The sequence below is a fragment of the Austrofundulus limnaeus genome, unplaced genomic scaffold (assembly GCF_001266775.1).
Source record: "Austrofundulus limnaeus strain Quisiro unplaced genomic scaffold, Austrofundulus_limnaeus-1.0 Scaffold194, whole genome shotgun sequence".
Taxonomy (NCBI): Eukaryota; Metazoa; Chordata; class Actinopteri; order Cyprinodontiformes; family Rivulidae; genus Austrofundulus; species Austrofundulus limnaeus.
In genome coordinates this window covers 848,370-865,406 of record NW_013952596.1, presented here as the reverse complement: position 1 = coordinate 865,406, position 17,037 = coordinate 848,370, and the positions used below count along the sequence as shown (strand labels likewise).

The following is a 17,037-nucleotide window of genomic DNA, read 5'->3' as shown; positions in this document are numbered from 1 at the left end:
GAACCCGTCAATATTTATTAAAACCACAAACTATAAATATGCCTAGCTCACGGAACGTTAGCTTTGTACCTTCACAGTGACCTGTCCACTTCTCTTTTCTGTTTCGCCGAGCATGGCGGACAACAAAGAGGACTTTCCACTGCCCACGTGCCCGACCACAGCTACAAGGGATCCTCGTGGCACTCGCACGTTGATCCTGTCAAAGAAAAACGTGCTTTTCTGTCAGCCTCCCTTGATTTTATTGCATACTCTTCACTCCAGTTTTATAATTCCTACCTTTTGAGACACGGAGGACCTTCTGCAGACCAGCTGAAAGTACCATTTTCTATCATCACATCTTCACTCTCTGACAAAAGGAAGAAAAAATTATCAAAACCTGTAATGACAACTAAAAAAAGGATGCATTTTCCAAACTAAGAAGCAAAGTTTATCCTTGAAGTTACTCATCAGAATGCCGCCTGGGCGTAATTACAAGCAAATTTGTCTAATCATGCAAATTACAGAGCTGTTGCTTTTTTTTCACAAGATGTCCCAGGAAGTGTTGACAGATCTTGAACAGAGAAGTACAGTGTTCGTTGTTACGTTTTTATTTCTCTATGATTCATATGTCTGGATTCATGCTATGATTTAAGTTTAACCACTAAATGGGAACATCCTATAATTACCCCGTCTACCAGTCAGCCTGGGACCCAGGAAGTGACAGTGCATATGATCCATACAAGGCTGTGGTACTCCGCAGTTATAAACAACATCTCGGGTGCTGCTTTTATCGATGGCGGCAGCCCGAGATTTCAGGGAGTGCGAGGACAAAGTTGTGGGAATTTRCTAAATATGTCTGCGTGGGAGGCTGTTGATTCGCTAAAAGTATAAACAAAAGGTTCTACCTGGGCTCAGCAGGGCCTTGGAGACGTTGTCCACCTTCAGTTCCTCTGAGCAGAGATATTTTCCGAGGCGTCTCAGCGAAACCAGAGCCTGGAACAGACGGTGATGACGTCATCAATAAAAACATTTCTCCAGGCATGGTGGACATCAAAAAGGAAATTCACCGACCTGCATCGTTGTGCTAATGGCGAACGGCAGCTGGCTGAGTGGAGTTTTCAAGATGTTAATTATCGCCATGGAGACAAAAACTTTCTGTGCGTCCAAGACGTTCCTGTCATCCAGGGTCACGTAGACGCCAAACATGGCAAAGGCAATCTTGGAGAAAGAAAAAAAAAGACACAAAATGTCACAATTACAGGCAGAATCTTGTGTGAATGTTGATCTTTAGACAAACAAACCCTTAAGAATGAAAGGTTTCTGTAATTTCATCTGTCTGTATCGCACAAAGAGAGTAAAACCGCCAAAAATGCTTTTGTAGTTTCAGTAATCTCGAACTTGACGCCCTGCCTGCTGCAGTCGTTTCGCAGAGGTCCTGCTTCCTGTCTGCAGCTGAAGTGCAAACTTACGTTGGAGTCGCGCCTTGAGTTTCCGTGTGGTTTTGGAGAAAACTATCCTGAGAACTCTGAATTTATTTAAATTAGATTTGAACAAATGATAGCCGTGCCTCCTGGAGGATAAACCAAAATTACTCTGGCAAAGCCCCCGCAGTAATGAAGTGATTTTCCTCGTCCCTGAATCTGACAGCTTGTTTTCATGCTCTGTCAAAACATTTTGGTTTCTCACATCTTTAAAGCTACGTCTCAAAATATGAACATCATTTTGTTGCAATCGTCTGCCGTCAACGCTGCTTTAAGGGTGAAACTTGTCCCCACATCATGAAYTCTTTCACTGATTTAGCAGCTCTTTCAATTTTGCATTCTTACCATGAAAGACGAGGAGTTAAAGGATGCGATGGAGATKGAATAAAGGATCTGAGATTTCTTCAGGGCTCTCAGCTCCTTCTCTCTGTAGCCCAAAACCTGCTCCAGGAAAGCCTTCTCCCAGGCATAAAACTTCAAGATCTTTATTCCGTTCAGGATCTCGTTCATCAATCTGATGCGCCCGTCCATGAACTTCATTTGAATCTCCTGTTGAGCAGACGGGGAAAGCTTTAGTTTTCTTCTTTTATCATCCTACGCTCAAGCTGTGTCAAATAGAAATGACCACACCAAAGGGAAAATATGTGTTTGCGAACGGGGTTTGTCTGCATTTATTGTTATGGCCATAATTTTCCAGAACATCACAAAACCCGTCTAATTCGGTAAGAATTTGTTTCATGTGACATTTTAGTGATTTTTTCTTACAAGCAAACAACGAGCCAAGAATGCGGTCACAGCAATCAAGATGGAAAAAAAATGGATTAAAACTGGCACCTAAATTTACAGAACTGTTCCTTTTTTTCCAGAGAAATGAAAAATGATGTTGTGCCACTGCCCACCCTTTCCTGTCATTGTTTTTCAAACACATTATAAGGGCCAGACATCAAAAGGACAAGAGAGAATGCAGCATCCAGGCCAAACACCCACACAGCCTCTATCTAAACCAGCTGTGGCATCCCTTGTCCCGACATGTCTGTGCCGCTGGAAGGGGCTCCCGCTTTTTACCTGCAGCTTGCTCCTTTTCTTTGCGATGAACCCGTTGAGGGGGAAAATGAGAATGACCGTGGCAATTCCTGCCAACGCTGACGGGCCCAGATGCTGACAAGAAACAGAGAGAGAGAGAGAGAGAGAGAGAGAGAGAAAATGTGATTGTTAACTAAATTGCGTCTGTGCATGAATGGAAGCCGCTTTGCAAAACATCACATTTCAACACACCTGCCAGAGGAAGAAGAGACAAAGCGCAATCTCGATWGGAGCCAGCCAGACAGCGTTGAAGTACACCACAAAATCCATGAGCTTCTGAGTGTCTGCCGAGACCAGATTTACTATTTCGCCCACGGTGCAAGTTCTCCTGGCAGAGCTGTTTATCACCAAAGACTGCATTGACAAAAAGAAAGCAAAAACAAAAGGGGGGAAAAAAGAAAAGCGAGAGACATTTCAGTTTTCGGTTTATGGTGTACAATATAATTTTATTCCTTGTAAAATGCACACACATCAGTCATTTTAGGTAAGAGCTGTTATTCATTCGATGTGAGATGTTTTTTTTTTTATCAGGCTTTTGTCTTTTAGGACATAATTTACATCACGTCAAGAAGCAAAGGCTGAGTGCATGTGGTGTATTTACTCACCTTCCTGTAAACCAAGCCCATGACGGCGGTCTTCACCCTCATGCCCACTGTGAAGCAGGTGTACATGTACTGATGGTTGAAGAGGGACTGCAGGCAGGAGAGGAGGAACATTAATGTGGCGTAGAAGAAGCCCTTCCACAGCGGAGCGTCTGCGTTTTTCATGAAGCCCAGGAGAAGACTGTAACAGAGAACACAAAGGCTTATTTACGAGCCATGGATTTTCTTCTTGGCATGTTGTTACACTGTAATATGACTCAGTTTTGCTTGAAAAGTGTGATCCAAAGCTAAGCAGASTCAAAAATTTTACCTCCGACATCCTTTATTTTCCATCTGATATTATTTGGGTCTCACTGTGAGTCTTTAACCTTCAGTCCAGCTGCGGTTTCTGGCTGACCAGGCTGCTCAGAGTAGTTTGGGTTGCACAACAGAGAGTTCAGCCTGTGGCCGGGGCTGCACTCACACTTGGCCTGTGGCTCCCTTATTGTGGTCCGACAGCATTTAGAGCCTCCTCTAACCTTTTCTCTGCCTGTCCTTCTCTACTGGAGTGCACAGGCCTGTGGCCTCGTCTAGTCTTCTCGCTGACAGCTCGTAATTAACACTCCTACTGATTCAGAGCCCTGCATGAACAACAACATTCCAATCTGATTGGTGGGATGGAGAGGCAGCAAATGGCGGATCAGTCTTAACCTGTTTTCACCGTTGCCAGATTCAGGGTTTATTTTGTTCAATGGTGTGAAGAAAACTCAACCTATCAACTTATTCATCTGTGCAGATGTTCATAAACGTGACTTTTACCACTTTTTCCAACTTTTATGTATTACCTCTCAGTGACCACTGATTAAGTGAGGTAGAGAATATTGTGCAAAGRAGTCAGATCAAGTTTAAAATCATTCCTTGCAGAATTTTACCTCAAAACCTGAGGGATGGCGAACATGAACGCGTCATGGAATATGATGCACAAGGTGCCGGTCAGGAAATACGGACCAAACTTGCGCGCCAGMGTCCTGAGCAGGAAAAAGCCCGAGCTCTGCTCCTTCTGTAGCTTCCTGAGGAGCTGAGCCTGGTCTGGCAGCCTGCTCCCCAGCGCCGCACCCGACGCTAAGGCTTTCTCCTGTCTGCAGGGAGGGAGGGAAAAAATGTTACAGGCAAGGAATCTGTGTCAGAAATCCATCCAAATTAGCTAGCAGCTTTTACATTTATGTGCAAAACAGACAGCAGTAAAGTTGTTCTTKTTTTTTCCATCACCAGTGGACAAAAGAATTTACAAACCCATGTGGAAAAATTCATTTGCCACCGTAATGATTAGTCTTTAAAAAAGGGTTTTCAAAGCAGTGAGTCGTGTTAACAAGCTTTGCAAAAGTTTTGTGGCTCTTGGATTGACATCACATAGGTCTTCAAGTGCGTTTTTGTTTCTTATTGTTTAGTCTTAATTACTAATACTGAATTACTGAATTTCAATCACTCACATTCGTGGCTAAATCCGGCTCCGCTTGGGTCAATTTGACCAGCGAGACTATATGACTTAATTGAGTCTCTGGATGTTAATTAATGCTGACAGGGAGAACAGAAGAATGAATTACACATTAAAACTGAGCTAAAATAACYGTTTATTAGCTTGGTAAAAACCAGCCCCTTGTTCTTTGCTTTGCTTCATACAGAGGGTCTGGACTCTTGGCTATTGAGAAATGATTTGCTGGAGGCATGGACTYTGTTGAAGTTTAAAACGACTGGGTTGATTTCATTAGCTTGACTGTGAAGGAAGCTAAGCTAAGAAGCTAACCAGAAATTGCATRCACTGACAGCCATGCCCTATTGAAACAGCTCTCACCAAAGTGGTCAATGACTTACTGGCAAATGCCGACAYTGATAGTCCCTCAGCACTACTGTTGCTTGACCTTAGTGCTGCATTTGACACAGTAGATCACTGCATTTTGTTGGACAGACTTGAACATTCAGTTGGATTAAATGGAAAAGTACTCTCATGGTTGAGATCATATCTGGCTGGAAGATCATAGTTTTAAAAACGAGCTCTCTGAGATGAATACTGTGGGCTATGGGGTCCCACAAGGATCCATACTTGGCCCCCTGCTATTCTCTCTCTACCTTCTGCCACTTGGTCTTCTATTGCATCACTTTAATGTGGCCTTTCATTGCTATGCTGATGATTTGCAACTGTATACGCCTTTTTCACTTGGAAAGTGCACCGATCTATCTAACCTTACTTTTAGGGATTGACTRTCAACTAATTTCTTACTCCTGAATGCTGATAAGACTGATTTTATGGTTATTGGACCTTCAAAACTTCACCACCTGTTCCAAAATCTTAGTTTAAATATTGATGGTCATAACATTATATGCAGGGAAAAGGTCAAGAATTTGGGTGTGCTGTKTGACCCTACGCTCTCCTTTGAGTCTCATCTAAAGGAGGTAACAAAGATTGCTTTTTATCATCTCAGGAATATTGCAAAATCAGACACATACTCTCATTTGAAAATGYAGAGGTCCTCATYCACACTTTTGTGTCATCACTTATTTATTACTGCAATGCTCTTCTCTCTGAGCTTCCAAAGAGAAGTTTTAAAGGCCTGCAGATGGTTCAGAAYGCAGCTGCTCGTATCCTAACCAAAACTAGGAAATACGACCATATCACTCCGGTGCTGTCACCTCTCCACTGGCTGCCCTGCCCTGTTAGTGCAGATTTCAAAGTGTTGCTTCTCACCTATAAGGCCTTAAATGGCCTAGCGCCTCCCTAGCTTTCAGACCTTCTCCACCCTTACATTCCATCTCYRATCTCAGGGCACTGGTCTGTTGGTAATCCCTAAGGTCAGACGTAAAACTATTGGAGGTCGTGCTTTTTTCTTTCGTGCCCCTTTATTGTGGAATGATCTCCTCAAGACGTCAGGCTGGCCAGCTCAGTGTAAGTTTTTAAAGCTAAGCTAAAGACCCACTTGTACACTCTGTCTTTTACGTCTTAAATTTTACATTTGTATATTATCTTTTTTCTATGTTTTACTTGCTCTTACAACTTCTTTTATATTGATTTTTACCTTTTTTTTCTAAACTGTTCAGCACTTTGTTGAAAGTGCTTTATAAATAAAGTTATTATTATTATTATTATTATTATTATTATTATTATTATTATTATTATTATTATTATTATTATTATTATTATTATTATTATTATTATTATTATTACTGAGAGGAGAGAGCTGAAAAAAGTGGCTGTAAATGAGTTCTGCAGGCTTTGTGAGACAATTTTAATTTCATTTGGAAGCCTTGTCAACACAGACTGGCTCCAATCACTTCCTCTGCTCTCAGAAAATCGACATTGCTCACAACTCCTCCTTCTGTTTGCTGATTGGCCCAGTTGGCATTTTACTGGAGAAATCCTAGTCTATGGGAGAARTCTGAYGGAGCAGAGAAGGGAAACTAGAATTGAGCAAAACTGTGTAGGAAGGTAAGGACCAGGCTAACCGTTAGCTAACAGTTTATATGACTAAACAAGAAAGATGACGTGCAAATTCAAATGTTGTCCTCTACTACAGACTGATGCACAGTTTGTTAGAAAGATTATGCCAAAATAAAAACAGCATATTTCATAAAAAAGAGATGTATTTAAGGTCTAAAGGTCAACATTTAAAAAGGTCTAAAATACTTTTACTAAAACTGAGTAATTTGGTRGCTTTGAGTAACTGCTCAAGTTTAGGTGTTTTTGCCAACGTCTGGCAGATATACAGCGACTATGATTATAGGAGGACTTCATACATAATATTTTATGTTATGTAATGATGATGYTATTTATGTCATTGTAGTGATGCAGTCCACTGTGCAATAGAGTTCTACTAATCCAAGTTTTCTGTTATGAGCAAATCTTACTTCTGGAGTCTGGCGCATTCAGCTGTCCAGTTCTGTTGCAGCTCAGAGATGATCTTGTGGGACGTGTCTTCCTCTCTCAGGGTCCACAGATCCTCTGCTTCGAGCGGTGAGCGATATCCTTTCACAACAAGCCTGAGGAGGTTAGCACAGGAGTTGACTCACACACCGAATCATCAACAAAACAGACTTATTATTGTAAACAAGGCCGAAGTGACTCAGCCTGTGCCTAAAAATGAGGGGTTTTTGAAGAACCATCTTACCCAGTGAACCACCAGAAGAGGATCTTTGAGAGGAAAGAGGCATCTTTCACGGGACAGGGATTCTGCAACAGATTAGAGACCAGACTCAGGGTTGTTTTCGCAGACGAATGCTCACCACTAAAAGGCTTTTTCCAGAAATGCACAGCCTCACCGAGGCCACTAGCTGATGGTTGCATGGTCGTGCATGTGAGGGGYGTGTTTCGCAACATAAATGTCTGTAAACAAACTGGTACGCTCAGGTGGTCCGCTGCGGACACCAGAGGATGTGAAGTCCCACAGAAAAGAATGAAAGGGGTCGAGTGCAGGGGCAAAGATGACGTTTGGTGGTCAAGCGCAGACAGAGAGGAAATGTGTCATCATCACAAACTGGCCAACTTCTGAAACCGGACTGACAAACCCACACACAGATCTGCTTTAACGCAAACCTCTTCTCCACCCTTCCACCCCCTCRCCCAGYGGGACACTTTTGCTTTTCGTCCCTTCAGTTCCTTTCCTTTCATGCGTAACTTCAACCAGAGCGCTGGGAAAAGAGGAGGAGGAGGAGGTGGAGGAAAATGGAGAGGACACACCACTGGGTGTGTCCACCRTGCCAGACTGTGGCTTCTGCACCCTCAGGCCTCCTCATCGCCAGCCAAGACTCTGTTAGGGACTTTTCCCACCTCCTTCCACGGTTTATCACCGGGGATATATTACATCACKCGTCATTTTGATTGATGAGGAGCTCATTTTCATTCACCTGTCAGCTGCCCAGCATCATCCTGAAAAAAAGTTTTTTTGCCAAGCTCGTGTTTGATAGAGTGAGATTTGTATAAATGGTTTTCCTGTTGTGTAGTTAAAGACTCTACACAGGAGATSCAACGCTATCTCACAGTGTGAGTGAGTTGTAAAGGTATGCAGGGACTCACGCACACTCTTTCACACTCCTGGCATAGAAAGCCAGAGTTGTTAGGCATAAGAGGAATGAAGGCAAAGGTGAATCACATCATTTCCTCCAAAAGGCAAAAGAATTTTGACAACAGAAATCAAAACCCACAAAATTGTCTCTTTGGCCCRTTTTTTCTTGTTTGTTTTGTTTCCTGTGAGCTGAATCATAGACGTTTGCGACGKAAGTGGGAAACATTCATTCCTGCTTACCTTTTCCAAGATGGGTTTTCCCAGCGGAGACTGGTCAGCGAAGCAGCACAGGAAGAGCTGGGCCAGCTGGATGGAGAAATATGAGAAGAAGGCGAGGTATCGAACGATATCAGACATGATGCCCTGTCAAATAAAACACAGATTACAAGTTTACTTAAAAAATAAACTCTTGTTTCAAACATTTCGAGAAAAGATTGATTCTTTTTGTGGCTGAGTGTATAACCCCCTGGATAATACAGTTTATTTATAAGAACAACTTGTGCTACACTGACTAAAAACACATTATTACCTGATTTTAGGCTTGTTAAACTCAATGCAGGTCAACAAACGTGTACAACTAAAACAAATATAATGAGCAAACATTTACATGGAGTGATTTTTTGAGTTTACTCGAAGACAAAAAGTTTTTAAAAACATCAAAACGTGATTTGGGTGTTTCACATTTTTAAAGCATAAATCAAACAACATCTTTATGAAAGTTATCTTACCCCATACATCCTGTTGTAAACTATTATTTCATTGTAATGTGGCTTTGTGTGCAGTTTTACATGTATACCGCCCCCTTACATGGCTCTTCCTCTGGKTTTATTGTTGTACTTAATGTAAAGTATACAACAGTTAAAACTGCCTCTCAATCGTACAAAAAGATCTGTAAATAGGGAGATTGTGGTTTTTAAAAACCAACATCCTTGCTTTCAATAAAGGGAGCAGCTGCAATATTAACCACTCCAAGACGTTTGCATAAAACCGGGACCTGCAAGTTATTCTTGACATACAGAAACTGTGGGTTCTGGCAGCGTTCGCTGTTTACCACTGGTTTGTCACTGCCGCCACAGCCAGCCTGTTGTGCAGCAGTGTGTGCATGCATCAAAGTGGCAGCCATGGTTTAACAGTAAAACGCTGTTTTTCTTTTCTCTGAAAAGTGTGCTGCCGTGCCCAGAATGCAGATACCAAGGGGCCAAATCGACCTGGCCACACTGTGACAAACAGTCAGGATGGTCAGAGAGTGGGTGAGAAAAATGTACCGTAGGTCAAATGGCTAAGAGTGGATAACACGAACTCTGTCAACTTGACCTGTTGATGCTGACATGTGGATGAGTCACTTTCTTTATAAAAGCTGGAAAAATGTGATAAAACAAGCTAACTGTTGAGCTGTTCGTCATTTTTATTGTTTTTTTTTTAAGCTGGGTAGGTTTTTACAAACTGCTATTTTATAATTACTGCCTGACTATATGTTTTTACAACAAACTGAAATGGACTTTTTGGTATTAATTGAGCTGTTTGTTACAGGATTTGAATTGGACCAGTTAATTATTGAGCRCAGGGGGCCCTCATGGCGTAATTTGAACCAGAATTAACCACAACTGTTTGTACACCTTTGCTTATATTTGTATAAAAATTGGGACAGCTGTTGTGTAAGCTGATCTCAGTCGATGTTGCTTCATACAAACTCACAAATATTACAGTAGTATTTGTTTACTACTGGCTAAAATAACTGTATCACTTCAATCAACCAGTCCCAAAGGTCGCTCTTGATTCGAAGTCARTTATCTTCTTTGTTTAATTTGCGCCATTTAGTGAAATTGTTGTAGCTCTTAGCATTATCTACAATCTAATATTGACTGCACACATGGCAAGAATGCAAGTTATCCCTTCTTTAAAAGCCCAGCCCATTTAATGAGTAACTGAGAACTCTTGTAGTAAAGCAAATGGTTGTAAAAATCGGTCTGACCTAGAAATACAATCTGAAAGTTAATAACATGGGAGCTAGTTTTATGAAATGCAAACATCTGAGCTGTGAATGGTGTTGCAACACATGTGGATATATAGATTTTCATTTAGCTGTGTTTACGGCAGCGCAGGCTCATAAACACAGCGCTGACGTTTCTCTGGTCTGACCCTGGACTGCCATGCCTCACCAGCATTTATCGCAGGGCCATCATTACTCTTCCCCCAGGCAGTGTGGGAATGTCACAGTGAGAACCATAAAACAGAAATATGGATGTGAGTGTGTGTTGTTGTTATTATTTTTATTTTTTTAGAAATGCAAATGCAACTGCCCCATGGCTGTGTGCGCTAACCTAGCCGGAGAACAATGATTGCAATGTCTGACGGCAGACACAGGAAGAAAAAGGAGCCCTTAAACACACAGGCTTGACCAGAATTGGCAGTGTCATCCTCCAGCACTTTGTGTTAACTTTAGGTCACCTTGGTTAAATCTGGTGGGGGTGAAATAAAATGTCTCTGCCGACACCGGGTACAGCTCAAGCTGTGCTGCTGGAGTCTTGTGTCTAGACTTTGGATAGGAATAGACCTGATCAGATATTTCTGCACACTGTTTTGACATTGGTGGTTCTCAGTTCAAACCAAACACACAAACAGATTCACTTTGGGTCCCTGTTTGTTTGTGCGACGTATCATCAAGTGCAGTGCCATTTATTTGTTTAGAACCAGTTTACATTCAATTTAATTTATCACAGCCCAGTTAAGCACTTATAAAAACTCTAAAAACGTTTAGTGCAGCAGCAGTAATATTTGCTTTAACCAGGGGTCTGCAACCTGTGGTTCTGGGGCCACATGTGGCCCTTTGATCCCTCTGCAGTGACTCTTTGAAAATGTAACCAAACATAACAGAATTTGTTTTGTTTGGTTTTGATACGCACAACAGAAATCAATTTTTTTGCAAATATGTGATCAATACTAATACTACAAAAAGTAAAACATGTTAGCTCATGCTAGCCTGTTTACTTAAATAATCCAACTTTTTTCTCTCAAATCCATCAGAATTACCTTTAAAGAATTTAAAGACTGCCTGATAAGAAGAATTAGAAAAAAAATATGCCTGAATATTTCAGTTGTACTTGTTTTTAAAATTTGTTGTAAACTAATACGGTATTTTTCTTGTTTACACAAATCTGGTCTTTTCATTTGTCCTGATACGTAAAAATAATAATAAATAATAAAATTCACAACATATTTTTCAGTTTTACAATGTCACCTCCACTGGCYATATTGAAAAGGCCCCTACAAAGCCCACAGACCACCAGTTGATAATCACAGTTGTAGCTTGTTTTGCGGCTCTGGACACATTTTATCAGTGAGCCAAGTAGCAGAAATGGCTCAGTTGATCATAAAGGCTGTAGACCCCTGCTTTAGACCATGTGATTTTTGGTTTCAGWTTTTAGGCCCAACACATACCTCATCTATGGCGAGCTGGATCTTCGCTCTAAGAGGCACCAGCGAACAGACGACAGACAAGACCCAGAACAAGAAGAGGAACACAGAGGAGCGACAGCCTCTTATTCTTTCCAACTGGATGATGCACAACACCAGGATCTGGAGAAACAAAGAGGCAAGCCTTGGTTTAAGAAAGTGCAACATTAAAAGTAATAGAAATTCCTACAAATAAGACTCCACATGTATTCCACTGAGGCGTGAGTACCATGTTTTGGTCCTTTTCTGAGCCTAGACAATTCTTTTGGCTTCATATTTTTATGAGACATAGTTTTTCAGGGTGGTTTGGCCACATTTAATGGGTAAGAAAAGCTCTCTTGTGTTATCAGCTGTGTTTAACCATCATTTTGATTTACTCATATTGATCCTGTGTTTATGATATCAGCTTTGACAAAGAGCTCAGGCCTTTGGGAATTCCYTCGCTGCAGACAAAAATGTGACTCAGCGAACTTTTGTCTCTAAAGAAACAACACRTGCTTGGTATGCCACATGCGTTACACGCATCACTTAATGATACTCTGTATTTTCTTAAAAAAACTCTCAGCCACAACATCTCAAAAATAAAACGGAATCAGTTTTTAGAACTCTTCATGTGTCTGACCTCGRAGGAGGCACGCACCGTTTGTGCAAACTATAATCAGTACCCCTGCTGAGYGGTTAGCCGAGTGAGATGTCACTTTGTCACACCAGCTCCTCACAAAGCGAGAGGAAAAGTGGGGTTTAGGGTTTAAAAAGAGTCTCACACTGGTAACTCTGGGATGAGCCACAGTGGTGTCCTGTTTTAAACCAGTTCCTGGTCATTTCATGCGTCTTTTGCACCAACAACTCGATGCTATGTGTAACGGATTTTTGATATAGTGGCATAAAACGTAAATGTAGGTGTTTAGCGTTGCACGTGTGATTCTAGTTTCTATTAGAAAATTAATACAAAAACAACAGGCAACTATAATTTAGAGTTTTACAGGTAGTTGGAGCCAAATGCAGAGTTCAAGCTAACGTGAGGGGAATGTAAAGATGAACAACACATTACAAAAGAAGTTCATGCATTTGAAGAATGAAAATATCCGGTTAATTAAAACTGCGATAAACAAAGTATCTCYTGTAGTTTTGTCCTAAAGCATCAGCTTCAATGCAAACCTGAACATAAAGCTGCTGGGGTCACATAAGACAGGGGTTCTCAAGCCATTTGGGTCTGGGGACCMCTTATAAGGGCGAAAAAAATTCCAGGACCCTCTCATAAACCCCATGCTTTTTAAAAAGATAATTTATTGTCATTTCAACCCCTAAATGCCATGGGAATATATATTTAATTTAATTTATAATGTTTGTTTTATTAGTTCATTTTTCTCCATGCATCTTTAAAAATAAAAACCAAATTAACATTTTAGTAAAAATATTTGAGGACCCCCAGATACCTCTCGTGGACCCATGGGGGTCCAGGGACCCCAGTTTGAGAACCTATGGCATAAGAGACCAGYGCTCTTCTGACTCATTGCCGTTTGATCTGACTTGCTTATTACGGCAAACATCATCCTATTTGTTTGTTTGACCCAGTGGGAGGGGCTAACTTCATCACTGAGGCTTGAATCAAACCCCTGCCTTATAATTAGATGGGGAGTGCACAGCGCTGGGGAACATTACATCATGCTTTTACTGACTATAGCCATATTTCATCTGTAGWAATCATGGTTCAGTCTGCTCAGCTGGTAGTGGCCAAAAATAAAAAAATTAAACTAAAACCTTCCCATTACTTGTGCTCGAGCAGACGGGCAACATAACAAATCAATCAGATCAACAGGAAGCCATGTTCCATGCCTTCATCCAGGAAGTCCTGCGGCTAAGATATAAAAACAAGTCTAGCAAGTTAATTAGAAGATTAGTTAGAAGCTCTTAACGTGACTTAGCAGACGTCTGTTGTTTTGGCCTCCTGCTGTGACAAATTATATCCCCAAAATAAGCAGCCCTTTTTTAGGACGCATCTCTCCGTACAAAAGATGTCTCAGTGTATCTTTATCCAAACACGTGCTGCTATTTACTCAGGCGTCTGAAAAGACCACAGGTGGATAAATCCGTCTGACTTTTAGGAGAGCGAGACGAGTGCAGAAAGAGAAAGCTTTGTATGTAAAGCTGTGCAGCCATCAGAGGCTGTATTACTGCATTGTAATCCCTTTCCTGCAAAAGGATAAACAACAGTTTACCTTCTCATGCCACCCAAGTTAGGCTGCACTCCTCCCCTCTTTTGCCTACTCATRCAAGTTAAGTATAACTTGAAATCTACTGAAAATGAGCAGGATTGATGCTTTGAAAGAAGAATTGTGGCCCTTTCTATCAACAAGCTCCACTAAAACATTTCTCTGATTGTACACCGGCTCCTATTTTCTCTAAATATTGTTGTGTATCCCGGCCTACGCACCTCCCTGATCCAGGTCATAGAGTCCATTGTGGTTTGAGTCGAGAGGTGAGGAGGATGAAGATAAACATTTGTTAAGAATAAAGCGCTCAGAGAGAATGTGTAAAGCCGCACAGACCATGCACTGATTTAGATCTGAGCGTCTGAGTGGTTCCAACTTCACCTTTAAGTGTGAATATAGTGGATTATATAAAGTTAAAACAGTTTGAGAGATTAAAATCTGTGTTAAGTATTTATTTGCAGAAAAACAATGATTTTATTATCCTTTTTTCTGATGAGGTRTTGCAATAAAACAAGACTTTCCTGTCCATCTGTACACCTGTAACCTATAAAAAGACAGAATCTTTCTGTGTAATTAAGGTTAACTTAGACTACAATTGTATATTATCAACTTTGTATTGGTTTTGGTTGTTTATTTTTGTAAGAAAAAAGTTGATGGGAAGCCAAATGAACTTGCTTTGCAATAAAACATATAATTCACCAAAGCCAAGTAGATCAACTTTATTCTGGTAAATGCTACGAGAAGCTCAATGCAGTTCTACTTAGTAGAACAACACTGAAGCTTGCCTGTAGAATACTTTATTTATTGTTTCACATATGTGWGGATTTTCTGTGACACATGATGCATCGCTTGCAAAGCACACAGCAAATTTTGAAGTGTTAAAATGATTTGGTATTAGCCAAGGAGGTTCTATAGAACAGCTGGAGTCCGCAGAAACCACGTGACCGTGTGATCGGCTGGTGAAGCTATCGGTTCCCACGTTAGATTCCTTCAGAACTTTATGAAATTGATGAACAGATTATTTGTGCACCTAATTAGTGCAAAACAATTTTTTTATTTAATCTCCACACAGGAAATGCTTGCAAAGGTGGAATATGCGGGAGAGCAGATGAACATTAAAGTTCCACAAAGTGATGAATCCTTTCATTTCCTCCAATTTCTTCAAGAGGGTTAGTATTTATGTGATTTAAATTGTTATAAAATTTCCACCTATGAGTGACAGTCTTGAAATGGTTTTGATAATTAWTAATACTTAAAATGTCTTTCTTTCAGTTGTGGACAAATCCAGCTTTCAGCCTCAACTCTTCACAGACGGTGTACTTGTCCTGACTGACACTGAAGTTGATTCAGACATTTTTGATGAGCTGGTAAATTCTGGGGTTCAAGCTTTCAAAGTTGGATATAGAAAGCAGACAACCACAGGTACAACAGATCTGTTATAACTTGGTGTACATTTCTTTATAATTCTKAAAGTTTACATTAATATTGGCCATATTTAACAATTGAAAAACTGTAAAATTGTTTTTCTTGTTGAATACACATTYCTCAATGTTACCAGATGTGTTTTTGGGCATTATTTCAGTTGTTGTGACTTTTCATATGCATTTTGCACAAATTAATTTTTAATCACTTTATGTCCTTTTTTTCTAGATATTGAGATCAGTGTTGTTGAAGATGAATCACAGTCATCAGTACAGCCTCTCGTCCCCCCAACATCAATTTCATTGTCAGACCATCCGTTGTCTCCAGTTCAACTATTATTCTCAAAAGTACAAAGAACAGGAAGTAGGGCCTAGAAGAGCTTGATCTTGATGAAGCAAAACTGGTCAAAAGGTTTGAGTTTGGTCTTTTAAAATTAAGAAGASTTGATAGCTTGGAAGGTGGACATGTATTGTGTGAGTCATTAAATGTAGATTTATGCTGAAATGTTTCAAAATGGGTGGGAAATTATGGCACTGAATACCAGGTTGGCCTGTTTTAATACTTGAATGTTCAGCGAATACATGAACAACTAGGCTGTACTGTCAACACCTTGTACTTTGATGAACACTTTCATGCATATTGTATTGAAGAAAAAACACACAGTGTTATTTGCATTGACCATCTTAAATATGTCAGACCCTTTGATAAGCAAAGTGAGAGAGCGTGTTCCACMTTGTTACATGTTTTAGAAACTGTTTTCCAATTGTGGTGCAAGTTTTGAAAYAAATGCATTTCAGAAAATCCTTGCCTCTTTATTAAATATTGATTGTCCAAGGTATTTCTAAAAATGTAAAACAATAACATACACCTTTTTTAGTTTATTAAAAATAACTCTTATGTGTAGTTAAAAAGTACTCTGGGATAGTTAATATTTCAACTCTTATGTAGTTAAAAAAACTAATCTGGGATAGTTAATATTTCAACTTTAACGCCTAGTTAGTGTTAGTAAATGTTAAATTATTAACTCCAGACAGAGTTGATTTTTGACACTTAATTAATAATTAATCACTTAATTAATAAATTCCCACTGTCTGGTGTGGACCCATGTAGACACTATAAAAGTGTTGAAATCAAATCTGACAGTGTTAATTTGTGCATGCTGGATTTGCTGTGCACCTGTAGTATTTTCAGTTCATGGAAATTTGAGCGCACRTACTAAACATTGACCACACGTCAAACAAACTGATATCAATAACTGTGTACTATGCACCCTGTTGAATGATTGTCAAACACGCTGTGTTTGCAGGGCGCTGCAATATTTACATTGTCAGTGACCCCACAATCCCACCCTCAGTTATGCAGCTTTGCACCTGAGTGTTTAGATAGACTTTATGTTTTTTCAAGTCTTTGCACGGTGACGTAAAGCAGCAGAACGCAGCATGAAGTACTTCCAAAACCTCTCTGTTACTCAGAGAAACACAGTGAGGATGTGAAAAGTTTAGTTAGAGGTAAAAATAAGGAAAAGCGCAATGCAATTGTTTTGTGATATGCTCAAAACTATGGGAGGACCAAATCTGACAAAATTAGAAATAAAATGACCAATAAATAAATAAATAAATAAACAAATAAATAAATAAATAAATAAATACACTTAAAATGCAGCAATTAAATTAAAAAAACACAGTGAGGATGTGAAAAGTTTAGTTAGAGGTAAAAATAAGGAAAAGCGCAATGCAATTGTTTTGTGATATGCTCAAAACTATGGGAGGAC

The 17,037-nt window shown here is 40.1% G+C and overlaps 1 protein-coding gene and 1 long non-coding RNA gene across 2 annotated transcripts in view; one reads left to right on the top strand and one right to left on the bottom strand.

The window, feature by feature from the left end:
* Positions 1-17,037, bottom strand: part of abcc6a (ATP-binding cassette, sub-family C (CFTR/MRP), member 6a) — a gene marked incomplete at its 5' end in the record, with an annotated part of 30,462 nt that overhangs the window by 8,060 nt on the left and 5,365 nt on the right. Inside the window, 13 exon segments of the mRNA XM_014018520.1 lie at positions 70-196; positions 277-346; positions 885-972; positions 1,051-1,197; positions 1,806-2,009; positions 2,526-2,618; positions 2,736-2,897; positions 3,149-3,326; positions 4,057-4,263; positions 7,025-7,156; positions 7,285-7,346; positions 8,419-8,541; positions 11,617-11,754. Coding sequence (XP_013873974.1) covers positions 70-196; positions 277-346; positions 885-972; positions 1,051-1,197; positions 1,806-2,009; positions 2,526-2,618; positions 2,736-2,897; positions 3,149-3,326; positions 4,057-4,263; positions 7,025-7,156; positions 7,285-7,346; positions 8,419-8,541; positions 11,617-11,754 — 1,731 coding nt within the window.
* Positions 14,805-16,067, top strand: LOC106524633 (uncharacterized). The gene is made up of 3 exons (XR_001311017.1): positions 14,805-15,013; positions 15,117-15,266; positions 15,495-16,067. It is a non-coding gene; the product is annotated as an uncharacterized LOC106524633 (long non-coding RNA).